Source organism: Rattus norvegicus, chromosome 3 (assembly GCF_036323735.1).
Source record: "Rattus norvegicus strain BN/NHsdMcwi chromosome 3, GRCr8, whole genome shotgun sequence".
Taxonomy (NCBI): Eukaryota; Metazoa; Chordata; class Mammalia; order Rodentia; family Muridae; genus Rattus; species Rattus norvegicus.
Genome location: NC_086021.1, coordinates 169,756,149 through 169,782,316, shown reverse-complemented (window position 1 = coordinate 169,782,316; position 26,168 = coordinate 169,756,149). Strand labels below are relative to the sequence as shown.

Sequence of the window (26,168 nt, the reverse complement as noted above, 5' to 3'; positions counted from 1 at the left end):
CTGGAACAAACCAAAGTTTTCTCTGGAGCACTAGGATGGAGAACCCTAGGATCTAGGAAAAAAGACACCCCATAAAGGGCTAACAGGCAAGGAAGGGCTAGCCTCCAGGTATGCTTATGCTGGTTGCTTTCAGTGCTGCCAAACAGAGCCTATAAAATGATAATAAACTTAAAACCTTTTTGGAATGCTCCTAAAAAATATCCACCTAGGTCTTCCAGGAGTCACATCGAAACCACCATAGAAGGTCCTTTCCTGCCACTGGCAGAGATGTGCTCCCCCAAATTCTATTACCACATCAGCACATTACTAATGTGGGGTAGAAAAAAAGTGTAGTAAAACTAAGGCAGATATTGTAGGAACTTTGACTCCCTTTCCTCTTTCCCTAGTTGGCAACCTCTCCACAATGGAGAAAAAACTAGTTAGTGGCAGTTATAAACCAGTGGTCACCACACTTGTCTTAAATGTAGATACTTATCCACTCAGTAACACAGGCAGACAGAGTCGGGGCTGCAGAGCAGGATGGGAGCTGTTTGTCCTAACTCTTCTCAGGGTGTGCACTGGGGAGGATTGCCATTTGCTACTACACTTTGAGTGTGTGAATAAGACAAACTCAGACTGGTTGCTCAGAGGCTTGTACCTGAAATAGGGTCTTTCACTGGCCTAGAATTCACCAGATTGTTGGACAAGCCAGGCCCAGGGATCCTCCTGTCTCTGCCTCCCCAGTGCTGGAATTACCAGCAAGTGCTACTATGCCAAGCTTTTTCAATTAATGTGGGGGTTGGGGATTTAGCTCAGTGGTAGAGCGCTTGCCTAGCAAGCGCAAGGCCCTGGGTTCGGACCCCAGCTCCGGGAAAAAAAAAATTAAATTAATGTGAATTGCCACATCTTTTATCTTTACTTTTGAAAATTTCATACATTTATATAATAAAATGTGGTATCTATCTTCCATTTCCCCTCAGGTCCCCCATACCCCCTTACCACTTCAAGTTTTTGGTTTTATGATAGCTCAGTAAGTACAGTTAGTGCACCATAAATCATGTGTGCACTGACACATGTGTGCACGACACAGCAGCACTCACTGGAGCATGTGACGTCTATCAGAATCTAGAAAAAAAACAAGGCCTCCTTAGTAGCCCTGGCTAGCCTGGTACTTGCTACAAAGACGAGGATAGCCTTAGATTCAAAGAGATTCTTCTGCCTCCCTAGTACTAGGTGAAAGGTTGTGCCACCAGAGTAGTTTTTGTACTACTCTGTGATTTTTGTACTAAGTGATTGAGTGTATTGGATATAGTGCTAAGATCTGACAATGCCAGACAAGGTTTTATTATACATTTATTCTTACATATTTGAATTATTTCATTAAAATAAAACTCAGAGCTGGAAAAATTATTCAGAGATTAAGTACACTTTCTGCCCTTACAGAGGAAGTAGGTTTGGTTCCCAGCACCCATAAACAGCTCACTACTGTCCCTAGCTACCTCTGGTTCAGGGAATCGGATACCTTTTATTGGACTCTGTGGACACAAGGCACACACAGTATACATGCATTATTATGCAGGCAAAATACTCATACACATAAAATAAAAATAAATAAGCCTAAAATAATAGCAACAACAACCCCACCCCCAACCCCCAAAAAGCCTAAAGCCTGAGCCTATGTCTTTGTTTAAGAATGAAATACTTCTCTGGGTAGCAGTACACGACATTATTCACTGTGTTATCGGACTATACCCTGAGAAGCCACTGCTGGTCTGCTAGATGGAAGCGGACTAAAACAAGACTGAGAGCAACTTCAAGAAGCCACAGGCACTGCCTTTCTCACCCCTGGTTGCTAGCAGTCCCACCTTTCCAGACCTGTAATGACTATTCTTGGGATCGCATCCCAGTTGTCTCAAGTCAAGCATTCTATCATGGGGTGCTTCTCAAGTTTACTACTGTGACTAACCATCTTGTAGAAACCTAGAAAAATCCTTTCTATGTAGTTATCTGATTATTGTCTAGACTAAGACGGGCTGACACTTCTGCTCTTGTGGTGCTGCCCTGGCTTGCCTAGCAGGGATCTTACTCTTCTGAGAACTACAGTAGGAGGACACAACAGTGACATACTTGAAATCTATCCCCTTTCCTCCACTCTCACTGCCATCATCTGCCTTGGTCACTAGATTTTCTTGCCTTTAGAACAGCTGTGCACCACGAAGTAGTCAAAACTACCAATTATGTCACAAGTCCAATCTTATTTTTCTTCTTTACATCTAGGTCAGTAGCTTCCTTTGGACTTATTTAAAAATTTTCTAAGTTGGAGCTAAAGTCCTGGCCGGTCTGCTTCTGCAGGGCCTTTTTCACGTCTCTTATTGCTCAAAGTACTCTGTTCCCCAAACATGGGAGCTCTTTCTCACCACAGCAGAAATTTCAGAAGGTTTTATTCTCTCTCTTTGGAATGCTAATTCTCTTTGTTTTCCTTTCTAGTGGCAAATGAGATTCCTATTCATCTCAAAAATCGAACCTTAAATCTTCGTGGAAAAGCCTTCCCTGAGACTGAGCCAAGCTTGAGCCCTGAGGTCCAATCTTAAGTGGCACTTATACTTCTGTGCAGCAGCATTTACCACAGTTTATATTTATTGGTGTGATAACTCGCATGCTTGCTAATCTTGCTGAAATTGGTAACCTATGTTTAAGACAGCCTTCCATTCAAAGTCCTTAAATGGTTCTCTTCCCGGAACAAAACAGTCTTCTTTGGCATGGTATTTAAGACTGGCCACAATTTGACAGCAGGATGTCATGGGAGAGCATGAGATTGGAGATCTAAATTACATTCTAAGAAGACTGATAGAGTTACCAGCTATCGGATCTAGGACTTTTTTTAAATTCCCACAGACTAAATTTATTCATGAATATATGCCTATAATGGTTATTAAATGCCAACTTACATGGAAAAGCTTTTTAACACTAAAATAATATTCAACACAGACTGACAATTTTCTGACTGTGGAGAATATATATAGGATGTACCATTAATGTGACATTTAATATATTAACAATATTATAGAACCACCACTATTTAGTAGTTGTGTATGTGGTGCATGAATATTACAGTGTGTGGTATATGTGTATGTATGTGTAGGCACACACACACTTCTCTGTGTAAGCACGAGGAGACTCTCCACCTTTATTTTTAAAAGATTTTTATTTTATGTTATGGGTATTTTGCCTGGCTACCTGTGACTACATACACGCAGAGCCCACAGAGGCCCAGAAGAGGGCGTCAAATCCCCCTAGAATTGAACTGTTTGTGAGCTGTGGTGGGGGCACTAGGAATATCAAACACTGGCCATCTGGAAAAGCAGCCAGTACTCTTAGCCACTGAGTCAATCTTAGCCAGTCAGTACTCTTTAGCCCCTCTACCTGGTTAAGAACCTCAAGATCACAAAATCAGCTATACTGGCTGGCCACGGGCTCCTAAAATCTGACTGTATATGTTCCCAACACTGAAGTCACAGTCATGCACGGCTATGTCTAGCTTTATGTGGGTGCTGGAGATGTGAACTCAGGTCACATCTTGCTTTTACAAAAAGTGTTCTTAGCCATTGAGCCTTCTCCCCCAGCCTATTTGACACTGTCTATGTTACTTTTCACATCTCTGTACACCTCAACTTACCCTCTTTTGTCCGTAAGCACCCAAGTTTGTTTAGAAGACCTCTTTTAAAGAGCTAATTTTAATCTGATTTCCTTTAAAAAGTCCATTATGATGTTAAGAATAACTATTTTTTTTTTTTTTTTTTGGTTCTTTTTTTCGGAGCTGGGGACCGAACCCAGGGCCTTGCGCTTCCTAGGTAAGCACTCTACCACTGAGCTAAATCCCCAGCCCCGTTAAGAATAACTATTAACAAGAACAATTACCTTTCTTCTAACACAACTGGATCCTTACACAATTTGCCTACCAACCTACAATTCCATTAAGGAATAAAACTATGATTTCTCTATCCACTCTTGTTGTTTTTTTTTTTTTTTGTTTTTGTTTTGTTTTGTTTTTTTTCGGAGCTGGGGACCGAACCCAGGGCCTTGCGCTTGCTAGGCAAGTGCTCTACCACTGAGCTAAATCCCTAACCCCTCTCTATCCACATCTATAGTTCTGTAAACTACTCATGGAAGAAAAAAATTAACAGTCTCAGTTCTCCCTTCTGATTCTATACTTACTCTACTTTTTTTTTTTTTTTTTCGGAGCTGGGGACTGAACCCAGGGCCTTGCGCTTCCTAGTCAAGCGCTCTACCACTGAGCTAAATCCCCAACCCTCTATACTTACTCTAAAACAGAAAAACTATTTTCCAATTTATTTGAAAAAAAAGTATCCAGATGGTATTTTCCATTAAGAAGGTAGAGACACATGTCAGATCACAGGGTATAAGCTAGAAAGCATTCAAAATGTATATAGCCTTTTCATCTCTGACTCTTGGATCTTAACAATGCTAAATCCTTATAAACAAGGGTTTCAAAGTCTTTAGCTTCAGACTCTTCAACGGAAAACAGTTCTAGACTACACAGAGACAATTTCCTTGGCTGTTTTTGTGAACCCAATGTCTCTTTTGGTTGTAGTTCACATATCCATAAAGTCTGATGGAACAAACTTGTAAAACTCTTGAGAACACAGAATATATAGGTACCTGGCTAACAAGATCCCAAGACAGTCCTAGCAGTAAGGCTAACAATTGAAAACAACTCCTGAGTATATAAGATATACATGGTGGGCTAGCAATATTTCAACCACAACCTAAAGGAACCTACTCAGATGAGACATCAGAGAACATCAAGTATATAAAGCTCTAGGTGTCTACATTCAGAGAAAAACAGTTTCTACACTTCTCACATAAGCCTACTAACCATGTCATCACGTCCTGTCAGCAGCACTGACTGTGAGGGCAAGAGCTACTCCTGCACAATCACTATTGCCACATGCCCTCTCTCGGAACAGAACAGGACTTCAGAAAACTTCCACAGGTAAGATTAAATAGGACACAAATGTAAAACATCTTTTAAATAAGAGTTTACCGGGTAATGCTAACCATGAAAGTGCTTGCCCTCTCAGGGAGAGGGTAGTTTTTTGTTTTTTGTTTTTTGTTTTTTTTTTTGGAGCTGGGAACCGAACCCAGGGCCTTGAGCTTGCTAGGCAAGTACTCTACCACTGAGCTAAATCCCCAACCCTGAGGGTAGGTTTTTAATTTGGTAAAATGAGTCTAGGGGCTGGGGATTTAGCTCAGTGGTAGAGCGCTTACCTAGGAAGCGCAAGGCCCTGGGTTCGGTCCCCAGCTCCGAAAAAAAGAACCAAAAAAAAAAAAAAAAGAGTCTAGAAAGTACACTGCAACACAACCAAAAGAGAAAGTGATTATTAGCCCCACCAATGGGTGTAGCCTATATTTATGCTTACCTTGATTCGTGAACTGGGATTCAGCATGATATATTTGATAGAACCTTGGATATTCTCTGTCCAGGAGACCAGCCAAGTAACCTTGTTATCATGTCGAACTTCCTTCCATTTATGTCCAGGAGGAGGAGAAGGAACCTTGGCATCTCTGTGAAAATAATCATGCAGAAGGGAAGTGAAATGAAAAGTGACAAACCATGTCCCCTCTCATCCTGCCCTCAATTCTGAACAAAACCTTAAGACCTACTCATGCCAGCAATACCCTCTTAACACAGATCTCCTCTTAACACTACGAATAGTCCCAACCACCAGCTGTGAGGAAAGAGCCCTGCACCCAATTCTCCCCCACAGGTGAACTGTTGTGCTCACTTGCTACAGTTGATGATGATGTCCTCAGGCATGATCCTTCTCTTCAGCATACCCATCTTGGGGTGGTTGCCACGGCCTCGGAAGAGCCCTGGAGGCTCTATCTTGAAGTTGGCAATCCGCTCTCTATGATTATCCATTACACAAAAGCCATATTCTTTCAATAATTTTTCATTTTCTTCTTTGATTTTCTAAAATAGATCAAGGAAGTATACAAAATGAATTCAAATTCCTACATGCTAAGAATCACATATTTTTACCTCTTGCAGAAGAAAGATCAAAGTCTAAAAATCACTCAGAAACTCAAATATAGAAAAATGTGTAGATTTTAAACACACACACACACACACACACACACGATTATTAAATGCCCAAAGATCTATCAAGAATAATGACTTTACACAATTAATAGATTCTCAACTTTTTTTTTTTTACTGCAGACTGAACTACCACTGAACTAAAGCTTCAACCCTTAATCTTCTATTCAAAGTATTTCTAGTTTAGTTTAGTTTTAAGGATCTGGTCTCATGTATCCCTGGATGTCTTCAAACTCTCTATGTAACTGAGGATGACACTGAATTTCTGATCCTCCTGTCTCCTGGCTAGGCATGTATGGACACTGCACATGGATTATACAGTGCTGGGGAGCAAAAACATGGCTCCATGCACATTAGGAAAAGTCCTGTACCAACTGAACTACTGTAGCCCCAGTCCTACGTAGGTATTTTTAAATGTAATTCTTATAAAGAAGGAGAGGTAAATGCTGGGCAGTAAGGAAGGACTGAATGTATAAAATTGGAGACCCACAAAAGGATATAAACTAAATTCTTTCCCTTTTAGTGTCAACTCTCATGGATTTTTGTTTCGGTTTGTTTTGTGGTAGAAGATAAGTGCATAAAACATACACTTGACAGTGAAAGTGTAAAATTTAATGCACACCTTCAGACTCACTATTCTGTTTCATTGAGAGGTAAAGCTTAAATTTGGGTCTGGCTAATTTTAGTGTGTGGTGTTCGTGTTTTGTTGTTGTTTTGGTTTCTTTTCTTTACCTAAGTTAGGGTTTTACTGCTGTGAATAGACACCATGACTAAGGCAACTCTTACAAGGGCAATATTGAATTGGGGCTGGCTTACAGGTTCAGAGCTTTAGTCCATTATCACAAAGGTGAGGGCACGGCAACATCTAGAAGGAGCTCAGAGTTCTACAGCTTCATTTGAAGGCTGCTAGCAGAATACTGACTTCCGGGCAGCTAGGATAAGGGTTTTAAAGCCCACACCCACAGTGACACACCCGTTCCAACAAGGCACCAACTTCTAATAGTGCCACTGGCTGGGCCAAGCATATACAAACCATCATAGTTCTTTATAACCAAATTTTAATTAAAAATAAAAACTCATGCTAGGGACTGGGGATGAAGGGAAATTATAGAACACTTACCTATTATCACAAATTGTCATACCATTTCATTATTTCCTAAAAGATCACTGTCAGAGCCACTTAACAGCATTTCCCATGGGGTTTAAAGTCCCCAAGGAACCTGTCTCAAATACTTTATTGGGTATGTGGTTTCAAGTTTTTTGTTTGTTTTCTGAGATGAAGCAAACCCAGGGCTGCATGTTTGCCAGGCAATCATTCTCCTACTGAGTTAAATCTCTAACCCACACTTTATATTACATGATTCTTAATCCACAAAGGTATGGTATATGTGGGAGTTCAGCCTCCTCATTCTAACCATTCTCCTCTATCCTATACATGGTGATTCGTGTGTGAGGGTTCTCCTGAACCTTGCCTTTCTTATTATTATTATTTTAGCTTTTAGACAGGGCCTTGCTATCCTCAAACTCTTGATCCTCCTGCTTAGCTCTTTCTAGTTCTGGGATTACAAGAGTGCAACATCACAGTGATTCAATAACCAAGTCCTGCTTAACTTACTGGCCACAGGTACCCTTGTCAGTGGCTTACACAGGCAATGTTTCTAAAAGCTTTTTGTTACTTGGACTAGTATTACAGGAGTCCAAAATGATCTTTATGTTTAAAATCAATGGTGCTGTAGAAATGACTCTATGATTAGAGCAATTCCTAGCACCAATGCTGGGTAGCACAAAACCACACGGAACAGTTCCAGATCATCAGTTATCTTCTGGTCTCCACACTTATATGCATACATGCACATACAATTAAAATAAGAAACGTTCAAAACGTGAATAGGCCAAATCTCAGTGATTTGATTCAAAACTACAGCTAGACTAGACTTAAACTACAGCTAGACTAGACTTAAACTACAGCTAGACTAGACTTGAACCACAGCTAGACTGGACTTGAAAAGTCTAGTGCAGCGTCTTTGCTTATTCTGTGGAGACATCACAGTTCTTGCTTCCATCACAGAATGGAACATAATTGGCAATAATTCTCTTGCCTCAGGCCTGGATACTGAGATTTCAGACATGTACCAACACAGAGAGCTACCAGTTAACACAACTCATACATGTAATTAGACTTTACCAAGTAAATCTTTAACAGAAAAATATAAAATTAATGAATTCAATGTCGTGTCACAGGAACCAAAAAATTAGACAAAGAATCACTGCCCACGATTTCTATCATACCAATTTTTCTTCCTTGCTCATCTGTTTCCGAGCTTCTGATTGAGCTTTGAAGTACTGGCTCATCTGTGTAAAGTCGCATTTGCTTAGGTTGGTAATCGTATTTTTTTCATCATTAGTCATTTCCTAGTTGAGTGAAAAGGTAAAAAAAAAAAAATGTAAATATAATAAGTCTTCCTATTTCTTCACAATTAAATCTTTTTTCCTTTAATCAAAGGTTATCTAGAAGGGAAGCCAACCTCAGTGACCCTTCTTCTGGGAAGAGGGGTTATTCTGTTATAAGGTGTATACTTTTAATATAAGTACATTTTAGTGGTTTATCAAAGAGAAAAATTACTCTCATTTCTTTGGGAATCTTTGACAAAACACCAACTCAAGAGACATGTATTGGGGTTGGAGATTTAGCGCAAGGCCCTGGGTTCGGTTCCCATCTCCGAAAAAAAGAAGAAAAAAAAAAAAAAAGAAAAAAGAGAGAGACATGTATTAACCAATTACTTTAGCAATAAAGAGAAACGCTTTCTTATTCCCATGCAGAACAACTTATTCTGCTCTTATTAAGTCTGACTTTAGAATAAATGCCTTAGATGATGAATTTTAATTCAGCCTTTATTCACAATTATCCAAATGGAGAACAATGATATTTTTATATAGGCTAACATGGTATGGGTAAGTCACCATGGATGAAGACAGAATGGGTGGTCAGACTAATCCTGTGCAAAGGCATCAGAAGACAATCCCTGCAGAAACAATGCTGTTTCCTTTGCTCAACTGGAATTGAGGTTTTCTGTTTAACCCAATCTGATAAACTCCTTCCTGCAGTCACATGAATGCTGAGATATATTCTTGTTGGACAAAACCCATTTAAAATAGTAATGGACAAAAGATATAGTTAAACTATGTTTTGTGGTTTTTTAAAATAAACTGTTAAGGCATTAACAAATGGGCTACACTTCCCAGTCAGCACTTTTGTGAACTATAAGATATGAACACATGGGCCACAATACCTTTCTCCAGTCTTTAAAGAAATTTTTCCTGAATATTTCCTTAGTAGTATATTCATGGTCAAGCATTTTTGCAAAGAATGTAGCTACTTCTTCTGCTTTGGGACTCAGCTTCATAACTTTACCTAAAGGAAGAAAATGGTTCCAAACAGTGAGGCACAAAACTCTTATTATATGTGCACTGACTACTGGAGAAGTCATTACTGATTGCTTACCTTTCCAAGGTGTACAAAGGTCTGCTGACACACAGTTATAACAACAACAGAGTAACAAACTGTTATATATCTACTTATAAAATTTCTCCTTCTCTTAGTAGATATTTACCTGGGTCTTTTTTTGGAGACTATGCCAGTTAATTGTTCCCAGGTGCCTGCTCAGGACAGGGATGACCTGGGGAAGGCCCAGCCACTCTTCCTTTTCCTTTCAGCAAGCAGGGTCCTTTACACCTCTTCAATGGTTTTTAAAAATCAAATCCTCAGAAGGACTCCTGCCACTGCTAAGCTAAGCAGCCTCTGTTCAGGAAGGGGAGGAAAGGATAGGGGCAGGGAGTGGAAGAAAGGAATTGTAGGGAAAAGAAATAGGCATCTTTCTTCTTCAAAGTTACGTGGGTGGAATATGAATAAAAATATATATTCATAGCAGGCAAGCCCAGATTTTTCCCACATAAAAAGCCTAAGTAAGACCTTCCTCTAGAACCTTACTATTCAAGTAGTTCACAGACCAAAAGCATCACAAGCAAATTTGTAATAAATACTAAGTTTTGGGCCTCAATCTTATACCTAGAATCAAAAACTGCATTCTGTGTGTCTGTGTTTGGTTGTGTGTCAACAGTGTCCATGTAAGGTCAGAGTCTGAGCTGTCAGCCCTTGCCTTCCACCTTATTTTGAGGTAAAGTGTCTTTGCTCACTGCTATAGATATCTAGGCTAGCTGGCACAGACCCATCCAATTCTCATCTCCACTTCCCCTCTACCATAGGAACGTGCTACAATTACAGACAAGTATGCTACTCTGATGTGGTTCTAAGGAAACAACCTTAAGTCATCACATTACCCATGGAGCCATCTTGCTGGCCAGAAAGAGCACGTCTGAAGCACTAGTGTACGCAGAAGGAAAAGAGGTATACATAGCGTGCGCCTGAACCCCTGGGAACAGCACCAGGAACTCACTTCTTTCAGGAAAGCCCAATCAATCCACAGTACGACCCGTGGGTGGGGCTAGGCAGCGTGGAAGTAGGAGTGAGGTCTGCTCTAAAACCCCCGTTTCACAAGGAAAGCCACTAAACTGATGAGTAAGTCCTGGAGGTGATTTTGTGTTCCTCAGATAGATCCTAACTAGCAGTGAAAGAAAAGCACTTAATCTACCAAAGAAACCCTTAATCTACCAAATATTCAAAGAGAATATTGCACTCCTGGGGCCAATTTCTATCTTTTCTCAAAAAGTCAACTTTACAATATTACACGGAAACAATTTATGCCATAATAGCATTCAAATGCATTCTAAATGAGATTAATATAATCTCACTGCTTACAATTATGTAAGTACTAATAATAATTCAGAGGGATTCACATTTATTACAGAAATCTAAAACTTAACCAGAAGCCTACTCATTGTAAAACTGAGACATCTTACTGGATAGTATTGCTCCTCCAGACTGTATGAAGCAGGGAAAACTGAGCGTGCTATAAACAGAGATCAGCTTGGGAGACATAACTTAAAAGGCCAATAGGTGTTGTAGCTCTTCCTCAGCTCTTTCAAGATTCTTTGTTGGAAAAAGACTGAGTAAGATGTTCCCGCTTCTCTTCATCCCCACTCAGGTCTGAACAAGAGTTGCCAGCAAAACACAATTCAAATATAATGAAGGGATAAATAAATAAACGGGTAATAAATAAATGGGGGGAGCAGGGAAGGTAGCACTAGCTTATAATTGTAGCATTTGGAAGGCTGAAAAAGGAGGATTGTGCATTTGAAGCTAGTCTGGGGCACAGAATCACATCTCAAAACAAAACAAAAACTAAAAATAAAGAAATGTAAATGAATGTGTTCCCTGGTATGTTTCACATAAACCAAATAGTCAATAGTATTCCTACTTTGGGTGAGATGGATGCCTTTGGGATGCACTTGCTTTGTCCGTCCCAGTAAGCTACCATGACGTGATTTATTTTAAATGGGCTGTGGAAGGATTAAGCAATAGCTCCTACGGCAGAGCAGTAGTGGAGGGTGTGTAGGTTCCCAGCAATAGTAGTGCTTTGTGGAAAAGGCTAAGCTCCGGGAAATGGAAAGAAAAGTGTTGAGTCAGAGTTGAAATGGCAGGTCCTTAGCAGAGGCTGCAATTCTGTGCTTCAGCCAACTCATGTCCTATGCAGAGGCGGCTGGGGGGAAAGTCCAGGACACAGGCAGCCCAATGTCCTGCCTACCAGTACTTATCAAACACTCTTGGCTTACTGTGGAGGAAATCCCGGGAGAAGCAACAAAGAAAACAAAATGGAGGAAGGGACCATAGCCAACTTATAAACCCTTTCCAGGCCTTAGTTTCCTATACTGAAAATAACAGAAATCCCATGATAAAAAAACTACTTTCTTTCATCATCACCTTGACTTTCACCGTGAGGCTTTTCCAGAGAGCTGTCTCAAGTTAGTGAGTCCAGATCAGGCTACAGAATATAGCAACTGTGTTTTTCAAGGTCTTAGGCCTTTTCTCTTCAATGGGAAGTTTAAAGTCAAGTATTTTCATAAGTCTCCAGGAATGACCAAGTGTGTAGGGTATCTAGGCTTTCTGACCAAACTGCTTAACTAATCTAAACATTTGCCAGTCAGAACACCAAGTATTTTATGCCATCAACTTCCAAAATAGATTGAATCAGGAGTCTCTATCTGGGACTTGGGTGTCTGAATACAAGCATATTGAATAAACAAATTTCCTGACTTACAGAATGACCCTTTTGGAAAAAACTAGTTAAACACCGAGGAGCCAAATGTGTTCAAATTTTCATTTTTTTCATCCTTAGATTTTTGGAGAATGACTAGGTGTATGAGTATGGGGGAGGGGGTCGTCTGTGTGTGTGTGTGTAAAAATAAGGTATCAGGTTGGATATGATTAATAACATAATCCATGCTGGGCATCTTTAATTTCAGTATTCAGGAAGCAGAGACAAGTGGGCATCTGAGTTCAAGGCCAGCTAAGACTACACAATGAGACCTTATCTCAAAGAAAGAGAGAAAGGAAGAAAGAAAAAAAGAAAGGAAGGAAGGAAGGAAGGAAGGAAGGAAGGAAGGAAGGAAGGAAGAAAGAAAGAAAGAAAGAAAGAAAGAAAGAAAGAAAGAAAGAAAGAAAGAAAGAAGAGGGACAGAGAGAAATAGCTTAAAGATGAGACCCAGGTCAAAACTCACTTGTTTCACACAGATTTCAATCACTGGATGCTAATAAACCCATCTCATCCTAATCGCACAGGTGTCTGTGCTCCTGAAACCACTGCTGGTGGTCAGAGCTGCACCAAACAGCTCCGAATGGTTGCTACCAGCTTCTTCTCGGTAGGTTTGCTAGCCAGTGTTTCTCCCTATTAGTAAATACATTATTTGATTCAGAAACACCCAGTCCTACCTCTCATCTATTAAACAGCCCAGATCTACTGGCAAATCTTAAATGCATATAGGGTTTGAGAAACAACTCTAGCATCCCTGGACAGAACTTTTAGAACGAAGGAGTCAGTTCGATATTACTACCTGATACACAGTCACTCTAAGGACTGTGAGAGTCCACTCTCAAATCTCTCAACCCAAGGGCAAAAACACAGACAGTGTTAACTCTCAGACATTTTGGAAAGTTCCAAGAGATCCAAGGAGGCCAGGTAAGGTGACATGTGCCTCAGGACAGATGGGTACATCTATTGAATTCAAGGATAGCTGATCTACATTATCAAATGACAGAAATGTCTCAAAAACTAAAAACAAGAGACCTAGGCAGAGCATTTATTTAAAATTTATCTATCAAAGGCACAGTGTTGCACTAAATAGAGTGGCATAGCTTATGATTCCTACCTACAGGCTGAATGATGTCAGCTAATTCTTTGCTAATACTATTTCTAGTGATAAGCAGCTTGTTGGCATACGGTATTACTACTAAGTGCTATTATTTGAATGACAACAACTCCACAGAACAGAACAGCTTCCTATTGAGTTCAGATAAAAACCTTCAGTGTGTAGGCTATAAGCTAGCTGTGAGCCACATAGATAAACCTTTTTAGGACTGCAGATAAGACACTAACAGCCCCCCGCCCCTTTTCATATTTTCAAGCAGCAAAGGGGTCCTTATGAATTAAACACCTGAGATTTCTTTTCCCAAACCACACATAGACAATAAAACAAAGTGAAGTAACTAGATAAGGCTGTGCAATATAGGCAGTGTCCTCATTTTCTATCCCTGAATAGAAACAAACCTTTCTTAGCCAAAATTGAAACAACCTGAAATAACTCACCATCATAGTAAAACTTGACACCCTCTGGCAGAGGCTCATACGGTGGAGCGAAAACAGGCCCTTTATGTTCTAGGAATTTCCACTTGATGCCTTCTGGATAGCGTTCTTCTTCCCACCTTTTAAAGACAAGGCACAAGCTCATTAAGTGATCACCTTGCTTAATAAAAAGATCCACACCATTAAATTAATTAAAATAATTAGGGGCTGGGGATTTAGCTCAGTGGTAGAGCGCTTACCTAGGAAGCGCAAGGCCCTGGGTTCGGTCCCCAGCTCCGAAAAAAAAAAAAAAAAAAAAAGAACCAAAAAAAAAAAAATAATAATTAACTAAGCTGATGGCATTCAGGGGAACATTTAGGGGAAAGCAGTCCTATTTGAATGTACAAAGCACAGCCAGACAGGATGCCTTTAGTCCCAGCATTCATTTGGAAGTCAGAGGCCAGCAGAAGGCCCAGGACAGTCAAGGCTACACAGTAAAACCTTATCTCAAGAAAACAAACAGGGGTTGGGGATTTAGCTCAGTGGTAGAGCGCTTGCCTAGCAAGCGCAAGGCTCTGGGTTGGTCCTCAGCAGCTCCGGAAAAAAAAAAAGAAAAAAAAAAAAACAAAAAAAGAAAACAAACAAAACAAAAACAAACAAGCAAACAAAACAAGTGCAAAGAACTGAGACTAGTCAACTGAGGCACACCAAGTGTAAGGCACTTCTGACACATATGGAACTGTCTAGTAGACACTTGACAAAAATCTAAAACTGCAGAGTACATAACTTTCTAAAACATTTTATTTAAAAAAAATCAAGCATATAGAAAAACAATTAACTGCAAATGTATACAATGAACTATTAAGATTTATTACACTTCTATTTTTACTGATCACATCAAAGTTAGTTGTGGATGTGAAAGTTCTATAAATATTTCAGCAATTATCTTTATAAAACTGATCTTGTACATAATTATAACACATTATCAGACCTAAAAAAAAAAAAAAAAACCCAGTATCTTTAGTGTCATTTTAGTATTTACTCTGATTGTAAATTCACCAGTGAGACCTAGTATTTTACAGGTACAGATCTACTGATGGGCTGGACACTGCATTTAGATGTTTCTAACAGCCCCTTTACACTCAGAGAATTACCACCCTTCAGAGTTAGAAAAGAATCAGCCAGATAGAATCCAGCTGATATACAGACTACCTTTAAATTTCTCAAACTCTATCTTTACTGCTACTTCTAAACAAAAGGAATTTTATCAATTCCTGTTCTGGCTTGGGTTTGTTGTTGCTGTCTTTGAGACTGGGTTTCTCTATGTAGCCCTGGCTGTCCTGGAAATAGCTCTGTAGACTAGGCTGGCTCTGAACTCAGAGATCTGTCTACCTCTGCCTCCTGAGTGCTGGAATTGTTCTGCTATTAATCAATTCCAAGTCCCATATTTTAAACATTCAGAATCAGAATAAGAAATAAATGAATCCCTTCAAGCTGTAACAATACTGTTCTATAAAATTGTAGTCAACATACATCGGCAAGTCATTTTCAACAAGAATTATGATCATTTTATGGTTAGAGATGACAGATTTTCAACACTGGAGTTTGCAAAGAATGACAATGGGCAAATCCTTTATACTATATATAAAAGTTAACTCAATATGAACCAGGAAATTAAAATTCTAAATATAAAAGCTAAACCTCATTTGGACATTAGGGGAAATAAAAGGGAACAGTTCCATAACACTGAAATTGGCAGTGATTTCCTGAATACAATAAATGTAAAAGTAACAGCAACAAAACCATATATAAGTTGGACTACCTCAAAATTTTTAAAAATACCTGTGGATCAAATGGAATATTCAAGAAAGGAAGAGCTAACTCACAATGAAAGAAAATAGATAAAAGTTAAAATCTTATAAAGAGTTAATATAATACACAAAGAAATCCTTTATGGGCATAATGGAATTGGCCTACCTTGCCAGTAACTTAGGGGCTAAGGAAAAACAAAAAACAAAAAACTAGAGCCAGGAACTCAAGGCCATCCTGAGCAGCAGCAGTAAGGAAAACCAAACAAAGGAAAGCTGAATATTCCTTGAGGTATCTTCCTGTCTTCTACAATGGATACCTCATTCTCTTCAAGGATACAATTTTTCCAACTTTTCTACTTCTACCCCAGCAACACTTCTTTTTGTTGCCATCTTAGTGGATGTATCTCATTACAGCAATTTATGAGGGCAAAGTTTATGTGCACTTTAAACATACATTTAAATTATAAGTACTTAATATTTCCTTTTTTAAGATTTTAGAAAGGCTTAGACCTAGAAGGAACAATGAAGACTTTCTATCATCGACAACTACCTTACAAGATAGGACTGTACTACACTACCTGATAACAAAGGCCAGATGCAGAAACACCTAACCCTCAACCTTCTCGCCAAATCAGAGAAAATGGTTGCAAGCATGTGAAAGCATCCACAAGTGACTTGTCTGTTTTAATAGTTACAGTGTACTGTGGAGGGGTTCAGAATACCCTTATATTCTTGTCATCAACTCCATTATTTTGAAATTAAGATTACAAACCATGTCTCACAATTCCTCCAAATTCAACATAGTTTTTCTCCAGAACAAATAACTCCCTGACCATTTAAGCCAATTAAGAGATTCAATGAATCACTAAATACAAACTTCAGTTAAACAGAAAAATGTAAAATACCCTCCGATGCTATTGGAGTGACAGGTATTACCATTCAAATAAAATTTGTAGCTTTGTGGTCTTCTAGCACTGTAACATCAGCACCAAGTAAGAAGGGTAGGCTTAAAAATTCAAGTTAGGTAGCAGGTTTCTTTAAAAAAACAAAAAGTTTCCTTGGAAAGGGAGGAAGTTCAATGTCTAGAAATGAAAATAGAGCAGAAAAGCAGGCCCACATGCTGTTCCAAGTCAAGGTCTCCTCCTGTAGCTTACAATAGACTGTAAAATTTATGAACAATGAAGATTTGTAGATAAAAATCTAAACTACAGATTTCTGGAAGCTGCCTAAAATGAAGAACAGACTCTGATCTGGAAGAAATATCAATAAACCTTATTCTTTAAAGTTTCTTAATTATTTGTGTATGTATTCATTTATTTATGTGTAGGCATTGCCACTGATAAAACCTGGTCTTTCAACACTACCTCCTTTACTATTAATATTATATCCGTAACCTCTCTTTGCCGAGACTTGAAAACTCCAACCCAGCCCTAGTGATGAACTGGCCATCCTCCAAGATTTTTGGTAAAGAATCATCTGTTTAGAATTAATCTTGTTCTTGGTTTTGGTTTTGACTTGAAAGATGATTGATTTGGGAACAAGATGACGCCTGCCCAGAAGAGGGCAGAGTTATAGAAGGTTATGAACTACCATATGGGATAACTAAGCACAAGACCTTTGCAAGAGCAGCAGGTATGCTAGAACACTGAGATACCTCTTTAAGCTCATGCATGCTTTTTTACAACTGAGTGAGCTTGGTTCTATGAGGTCAGCTGAGAGAAAACAAAAAACAAACAAACAAACAAACAAAACAACAACAAAAAAACCCAAATACAACTGAAAACCTATGGAGTTCTCTAACAGGTAAGAGTTAGGGTCACATAAGTTAAATACACTGCATGAACAGATCTACAGCATTCCGCCACCATTTCTAATACTAACTTTATGGAAAAAACATATCAAAGAAAGCAAGAGGGACCTGGGCTATTTTCCCATTCCCATAATTATGAAATAGAGGAAGACAATCAGACTAGGTCTATTTCTGGTGGCCAGGACAAACATCTGCAGACTCTGGAGCAGTTCTGGTAGTGTGGTAATCTCTTTCACATGGGATAGTGCTCACACTGTATCACTGGACAGTGTGTAAGAACACATACAAGTTGAACAATGAGATCTGATAAAAGTATAATCTTTAGGAAAAACCGTTCCTTTCCAAACCGTCTCTCAAAAACTAGCCAGTCCCCCTTTGAACTAAAAGAAGAATTAAAACAAAAGTTTCTATCTTAGACTTAACGTATGGCAACACTTAATAAGGATTTCAATCCCGCAGGTAAAACTGGGACACTAAAGCCTCACAGGCACCTGATTCTATACACAAAGGTTACACTAAGGCTTTGGGGGGTGGGGGCGGGATGCACAGGAGTTCATGGTGCTGGGGTAGCTTTTTTTTTTTTTTTTTACTTTATGTGAAGGTGTATCTTTGTTTTTTAATTTTTAATTTGTACCAACTAACTGCTAGCAGGATTCTGGTATTGCCACTTCTTTAGCTCATCTATTTTGTGATCTATTTGGTTTTCTATTTTGTGAACATATGTCCTTCCTCACCTCTCTCCCTAAAGGCAATCTAGAATTTTATCAGTCGTCTTGCTGCTGATTGGTTTTAAGAAAGAGCTGACAACCAATAGTTGGGCAGAAAGTGGTAGCCGGGGTTGAGGGTGTGGGTATGGTGGGGTGTTGTGAAACCTGTGAGGAGAGAAAAGTAGATATAGAAGATATGGAAGATTTCAAAGCATACAAAGGAGAACACAGACCAGATGGGAGAATAGATATATGAGCTTGTCATGTGGCAGATCACAGACAAGGTAGTCAGGCTAAGTTAGATGAGCTAACTGGGAGACTGCCCCAGCCAAAGACCTAAAGGAGGAGAGGTATAAAAGTTGTTTCACTATGCAAACAAACTCTAGGGAAATCAATGAAAAGTGAAATAAAGGCCTAAGAAAATAAAATAAACATTCTTTCCTTGCCTTACTTTGGTTCATAGAAGGATAGGGCTCCTCTGCCTTGTCATATTTCTTTTCTACACTTTCCTATTAACTCCAAGACCTCACAGCAACATACCATCACTGAGTACAGGAACATTTATTTCTGCTCCACTGCTCCCTATCACGTCCCTGGGCACTGCTGGTTCCCATTCCTCAGAGGTGCTGGGAACATCAGAGAGTAACACATAAACCAATTTGGAAAGAACAAACCAAACTATGAGCAAAGATTATGGTTACTCCAAGGAGATATATAATTACGTACGTGTGTGTGTGTGTGTGTGTGTGTGTGTGTGTGTGTGTGTGTGAGAGAGAGAGAGAGAGAGAGAGAGAGAGAGAGAGAGAGAGAGAGAGAGAGAGAATAAATGGAGAAAGAAAGGTAAAAGACATTTTTTCCCTGACTCAATCTCTGGCTCACTTGAAAACTTTCAACAAAAATATAAATTAAACATTTCTGGTATAATAGTTAATTAGTAAAAAAAATCAAGAGAACTTAATAGGCATTTTAAAATTTCCAAAGAAGAAAATAAAAGTCCAGTATTAACTAATGTACTTCTCAAAACTAACCTGTCATTGCTACCCTCGGCCTCTACCTTCACATGTACAACCATCCTAACACTTACACCTACTAATCTTTCCCAATCCCACCGACAGCAGGCAGATTAAAAATTATGGCATTTTCTTTGCATCTCTGATTTCTTGTTAAATTACCAATGTTTACAAATCCTTTATTTGCATCGATGAGTATTATGTTCCTCATTTTTGTACTGTCACTCTTGTCTTGCAAGAACTTTTTTTTTTTAAAGATTTATTTTATGTGAGCACCCTGTAGCTGTCTTCAGACACACCAGAAGAGGGCATCAGATCTCATGACAGATGGTTGTGAGCCACCATGTGGTTGCTGGGAACTGAACTCAGGACCTCTGGAAGAACAGTCAGTGCTCTTCACCCCTGAGCCATCTCTCCAGCCCTTGCAAGAACTTTTTAACATAAGTATTAGCACTTTGTATTATAAATGTATTCCTTAAGTAATTATGTATGCTCATCATAGGCACACAGACACATACAGACACACACAGACACACACACACACACAGAGCACACTGAGCACACTGAGCACACTGAGCACACTGAGCACACGTAGATGAGGTTAGCCTCAAGCACTGTTCCTTAGGAGTCATTCACCTTATTTTTTTGTTTTGTTTTGAGGCAGGGACTCTACATAGACCTGGCTGTCCTGAAACTCACTATGTAGACCAGGGTGACCTATAACTCATAAAGATCCTTCCACCTATGCTAGGATAAAAGGTACTCAATACTCTGACTCTCCACCTTGTTTTCTGAGACAGTCTTTCTCATTGGAAGTTAGGACCCAATGACTGATATAGATAAGAGTCAGGGAGCCCTAAAAATGTACCCATCTCTGCCTTCCCAGCACAAGAATTTTAAACACATAGGGTGCCAGGAATCAAACTCAAGCTCTTAGGCAAGTACTTTATTTGGTGGTCTGATTTGGATGCTGAGAACCAATCTTCCTTCCCTCTGAAAGAACAGCATTATTCTTAACACCTGAGCCATCTATCCAGCCCTAGATTAATTGTTTTTAATGACATAAAACTGTCTGGTGTAGAGTACTTTAGGTTTCAGTCACAACAACAAACCTTTTATTAGCTTGTGTGTGTGTGGATGCATAGAGCTACAGTACTCAAGTGGCAGTCAGAAGACAGTTCACAGGAGCTGGTTCTCTTTCTTCCTTGTGAACTTTGCCAATCAAACTCAGGTGATCAGGCCTGGATATAGGTGCCCTTAACCAATAAGCAATCAATCTTGCTACTTTAAAAACTTCTGGGCCACTGTAAAGGTGATTTTTTTTTTTTTTTTTTTTGAAGCCTAGCAACCTGAGTTTGATCCCTAGCATCTATGTAGAGGGGAAAGGAAGGAAAATAACATTTCTAAAAAAGGTGCCCTTCACACATTCTGTGTAATACACACTCAACCCACACATTTCTTTTTTTTTTTTTTTTTTCTTCCTCAATAAATTTTTAACTGTTTTCAGGTATGTTTTTGGGAAGGTATGGGATCATGTGCATGTATTCCCATGGTAGTGCATGTGCTTGTGTACCCACTCATGTGTTTATGTGTGTATACGAGAGATAGATGTCAAGTGTTTTCCTCATTGCTATCTACCTTATTTTTTATAATTAACAGATTCTCTAACTGAACACGGAGTTCTTGAATCTAGCTAGGCTGGCTGGCCTGCAAGTTTCAGAAATCTAGCTGTCTCTTGCCTCCTCAGCATAAGGATTACAGATGTGTCCTGCTGTGCTCTGCTTTTTAAATGGGTGCTGGGAATCTGAATTCAGGTCCTCATGCTTGTGAAGCAAGCAATTTACCAACGGGTCTCTTACTACAGCCTGAAATTTTCAATTCTGACATGTCAAGTTAGTAATTTCATTATGGTTCTGCTTACATTTTTCTTCAAAAAAAATCCCTACTTTTTTATAATTATACAAACATTCATCAAGACTTTTGTGTGGAAGTTTCTGTTGCTGCTGTTTTAACAAATTGGCAGTTTTATGAACATGATTTATAGAAGAAAAGAAGAACCCTTTACATAGTAAAATACTTTTCTAACACCAATAATGAACTGAGTACTCCAAAAGGACACAGGAAAGTATACTGGTAACTCTTAGCTTAAAGATAGAATGTATGAGATAGGCAAACGCAGCCTGATTAAATATTACGTAGAATACATATGTGCACTTAGACATTATACCACTAGTAGGTACAATTTGAATTAAATAAATGAATGAATAAATGCATTTTGAATTCCCTTCTATATATAGGCTAATTCTACAGTCAATTCTATTCAATGAGAAAAAACTAGTTTTGACTAGATTTAGAGGCAGTAAATTACTAGGATCTGAAAACTTATCTGTTCTTCTAGAGAGTCTGTAAGTACTTCTCCATCAAATGTGAGGAAAGTAACCTTAGTGTCTCCACCCTTGTTTAACTGGTGTGCATAGTGAGAGTGCCGACACCTCCCAGGGCTGACGCGTTACCATTTCCACTTCTGCTCCTCTTCCTTTTTCGCCTTCTTCTTCTTATTATCTGGCTCAGCAACCTTTTTATCTTTATCTTTATTCTTGGGCTTTTTAAGTTTGCCATCCTACAAAGAAACAGACAGAAAGCACTTAAGACAGAACTGATTACACACCTGGAAGCTGTTTTTTGGACGTTAGGAAGAAAAACTATGAACAAAAATGCTGGAACTGGAAAAGATCTTATATCTAATTCCTTCCCGCCATCAAAAGAGAAAACTCTACAGATAGTTTACAATTAAGTCAACACCGCCCCCAATCTCTCTATAGCAAACAATTATTCAGGAATACAACATGGGGACACCTGGGGAACTGACAGTAATCCCAGGGTTTTTTCCTCATTTACTTTAAAGTGTGTTCATCTTTAATCTCTTCAAATCCAACAAAGTGTAGAAAAAGACATGCAATGAAGATTTAGTATTTGATCCAAAGGGAATTCTGTGACTCAGTCACTACTGTTTATATACACAAAGACAACATATTCTCAACCGCCAACTGCTCACAGTGGCAAAATAAGAACACCAGTCAGTCAAACGTGATGGTGCACACCTGTTGATCCTGGCACTAAGGAAGCTGGAGCAGGACTGCCATGCCTTCAGCCTGGATACATAGTAAAAGCCAGTCTCCCCACCCCCCCCAAAAAAGCCAGGCATGGTGGTAGCACACACCTTTAACCCCAGTATTAGGGAAGCAAGAGGCAAGTGGGTCTCTTGAATTTAAGATCAGCCTGATTCACAGAGCACCAGGACAACCAGGGCTAACACAGAGAAACCTTGTCTTAAACAAAACAAACAAACAAACAAAAACTTTACTGCTAGGTTAGGGAAGAGTCTGTTTACTTCAAGGATCCTAGTCCTGAGAGACTATGTTCCACACCCACACCCATTTTCTAAGGAAATAATAAATGGACTCAGTGGATTAAAACAATAACAACAACAACATATGAGAGGCAAGGTTGGGAGAGAGGTAGGACAGGAATTGGAAGGAAGGGAACGAAGGATGAATTTAATAAACTCACAGTTGAGAGTACTTTGTCTTTGTGTGTCTAAACAGCAGTGACGTAGTCACAGGAGTTCAAGGCCAGACAGACTGGGTCACAAAGTGAGATTCTATCTTAAAAACACAAAATAGGCTATTATCTTCAATCTTAGTATTAGGAGACAGAGGCAGAGGGATCTTTTTAAGTTTGAGGCTCACCTTGGGTGTGCATGTGTGTATGAAACTATTAAAACAAAAAAAGCTTCAAACCTAACAGTAAAATTTACCACTAAAGGAAGACAAATCCAAAACACATATCCCAGCTAAAATGTGACTCAACAAGTAAAGAGCCGTATTCAACAGAGTCTAATTTCTTCTGAAGAACTTCTAACTTTGATCTACATTTTCAGCATAACATGAGGCTTTACTTATATATAGCAATGAAAGATAATTTATGGAATGGCACAGCTAGAAACCATTCGGTTTCCTCTCTTCCAGCCATAATCAAGCTAGTTCTGAAATCAGTTTTCCATTTGATCAAGGTTATATAGCTGTTTCTGAGCACAATGAAACCCTAATATGAAACCCTAAATATATTTTAAAATCAAACAAACAAACACCAACAGAATATGATGAATGAAAATAGATAGAGAACATCCTGTGGGTCTGTAATAAGACGGTATTCAAAGCAGTGATAAACTTAGATCTTTAAGCAATGATTTTTAAGGACAAAAAGCAAATGCTATACTACTGCACTGTAAGTAGCCATAAGGAATACAAGTGTGCAAGTAGGATAGCATCAAAATACCCTGATGGTGGAAAGTGGTGGCTTGTGTCTAAAAATCCCTGTAACGGAGGGTGAGGTAGGAGGATGGCCAGGAGTTCAAGGCCAGCCTGGGCTACAGAGTAAAACTCCATGTTAAAGTACGAAGTAGGCCGGATAGTGCACACCTTTAATCTTCCTGTTTGGGAGGCAGAGGAAAGGGATCTTTTCTGAGTTTGAAGCCAATATGGTCTACACAGAAGCTCCAGATTAGCCAGGACTACACAATGAGACACATCTCAAACAAAACAGAAGTAGACACTAAAGAGGGGGCTCAGCAACTCTGACTCTTCTCGCAGAGGCTATTTCATGTTTCCACACACACAGTAGTTCACGATCATCTCAAACTCCAATTCCAGAGACAAGATGTTCTCTTCTAATTTTTGCAGGCACTAGACACACACATGGCACATTTATATACACATGGGCAAAATCTCATACATATAAAATTTTACAATCTTAATTAAAAAAGGAGGGGAGTAGAGAGATAGCCCAGATTTAACCGCATTTGTTCTTGCAGAGAGGACTAGGTTTGGTTCCCAGGATCCATATGGTGTCTTAAAACCAACTAATGCCAATCCCAGAGGATTGAAGCCCTCCTTCTGGTTCATGTGAGCTATGCATGTGGTGAACACAAATACTCATGGGAAAAACACATACCTAAAATACCTGTAATGATAAATTTAAAAGTAAATAAAACTGTTTCATATGCTTTGATTATGTTAATCTTCATAGTCTACTGGAAAGGCTTTTGGAACCACGTGAACACAACTCAGAGCCATGATAGTAGAATGGGTTCTGCTAATGTTTAATGGAAGATGGAAGATCTGGGAACCTAGACTGAAGGGTGGGGAGAAATAAGTAGAAAAAGAGCAATTCACCTCTCTAGTCCCAAAGTGCAGATACAATGACCATCTACCGTATAATCCTGATACCATACATGTATGCCCTGAAAGATTATAGCCTCAAACCATAGTAAAAAATAGGAGACTTTTTTCTAGAAGTTGATTTTGTTACAAAATTTGTCACAACAATAACTGCTACAAGAACTTTGTACTGAGAAGTGGAGCTGTTGCTCTGCCCAGCCAGGTCATTTGTAGAACTGTTGAATTGCTTTATGGATCCATTTGAATGTAGAATTTTTTTCAGGCCTATGAAATGGACAAGTCCTAGAATTCTGGAAATAAAGATTAATGGACCATACTGGTGGGAGTGCAAAAGACACAAATGCTGAAGATAGAAATACAGAGAAGTAATTGCCAGCTTGTGAGGGGCAGATTACATGAGGGACTGGATTTAACATTTGTTATTATCATATTTAGGAAAATAGTCCAGCTATATTCTTCTGCTTGTGTCCTGAGAACATCAGTAAGGTCAAGTCAAAAACAATAGAATAATTTTTGGTGGAAAAAAGTCTTTAAAAAAAAAAGATTTATTTATTTCATGTATATAAGTACACTGTAGCTGTCTTCAGACACAGCAGAAGAGGGCACTGAATCCCATGCTGTGAGCTACCGTGTGGTTGCTGGGAATTGAACTCAGGACCTCTGGAAGAGCAGTCAGTGCTCTTAACCACCAAGCCATCTCTCCAGCCTGCATATCAAGTTCTTAACACTGTGATAAATGGAATTTTTAGTTTTCACTGTGTAGCCCAGGCTAGACTTTGATCTCATAAAATCTCCCACCTCACTCTTCAAAATGCTGAGATTACAATTTGCAGTCACCGTACCTGATCAAATTACTTTTTCTGTCCCCCCTGAATACAAGGTCTCATTACATATCCCCCATGTAACCTCAAACTCATATGCCTATCCCTGCCTCCTGAGTGCTGGGATTAAAGGTGCATGCTACCACCCTTAGATAACAATCTTAAAAGCTCACCCAACTATCACTATCATTACTGCTGATACTCTTCAACCTATCCACGTTTAAGCCCATTTTTTCCACCACATTGACTAACCTCTCATAAAGAACATAAAAGTTAAGAATTCTACTTAAGAGTCTAAAGAATTGCTGATGTCTTTTTAAAAAGTTTCTTGCTAACAACTCTATAGTACAAGACATAAAAAAAGGAAAGAAAAGAACTGCATTATTCTATTTACATCTACCACAAGCACCAAGTAGAATACTTGAAAAAGCACTTGAACTAAAGTTAAGGAAGGAAGGTTATAAAACAGTAGACAGGAGGAGAAAATGCGTGTTCCAGATAGAAGAACACCATGCACCACACACAGAACTCTGAAGCACAAAAATCTGGTGTGAAAAACAGGCAGCCAGTGTGGCCAGAGTAAGGTGAGCTCATGAGGAACAAAATCTTCACAAGAAGCAGAGGCCAGATGGAGGAGTGATGCCCCAGAGCTTAGATTTTGCCCTACAACCAAAAGGGCACTCAGTAAAGGACTTTAAATCAGGGCGGTTCTTTAAAATGAGCAAAGAGCATGCTTCATGGGGCATGAAATATTGTTAAGACAGAATCTTCGGGGGCTGGGGATTTAGCTCAGTGGTAGAGCGCTTACCTAGGAAGCGCAAGGCCCTGGGTTCGGTCCCCAGCTCCGAAAAAAAGAACCAAAAAAAAAAAAAAAAAAAAAAAAAAAAGACAGAATCTTCGGAGTTGATAAATCAAATGTTTCTTATGAACACC

At 39.2% G+C, this 26,168-nt stretch overlaps 1 protein-coding gene across 1 annotated transcript in view; it reads right to left on the bottom strand.

Moving 5' to 3' along the window:
• Positions 1-26,168, bottom strand: part of Top1 (DNA topoisomerase I) — an 83,136-nt gene that overhangs the window by 14,014 nt on the left and 42,954 nt on the right. Inside the window, exons 8-13 of the mRNA NM_022615.2 lie at positions 21,688-21,794; positions 13,861-13,976; positions 9,391-9,512; positions 8,390-8,512; positions 5,787-5,974; positions 5,421-5,565 (exon numbers count right to left, since the gene is read on the bottom strand). Of these exons, the coding sequence (NP_072137.1) occupies positions 5,421-5,565; positions 5,787-5,974; positions 8,390-8,512; positions 9,391-9,512; positions 13,861-13,976; positions 21,688-21,794 (801 nt within the window). The remainder of the gene's footprint in view (positions 1-5,420; positions 5,566-5,786; positions 5,975-8,389; positions 8,513-9,390; positions 9,513-13,860; positions 13,977-21,687; positions 21,795-26,168) is intronic.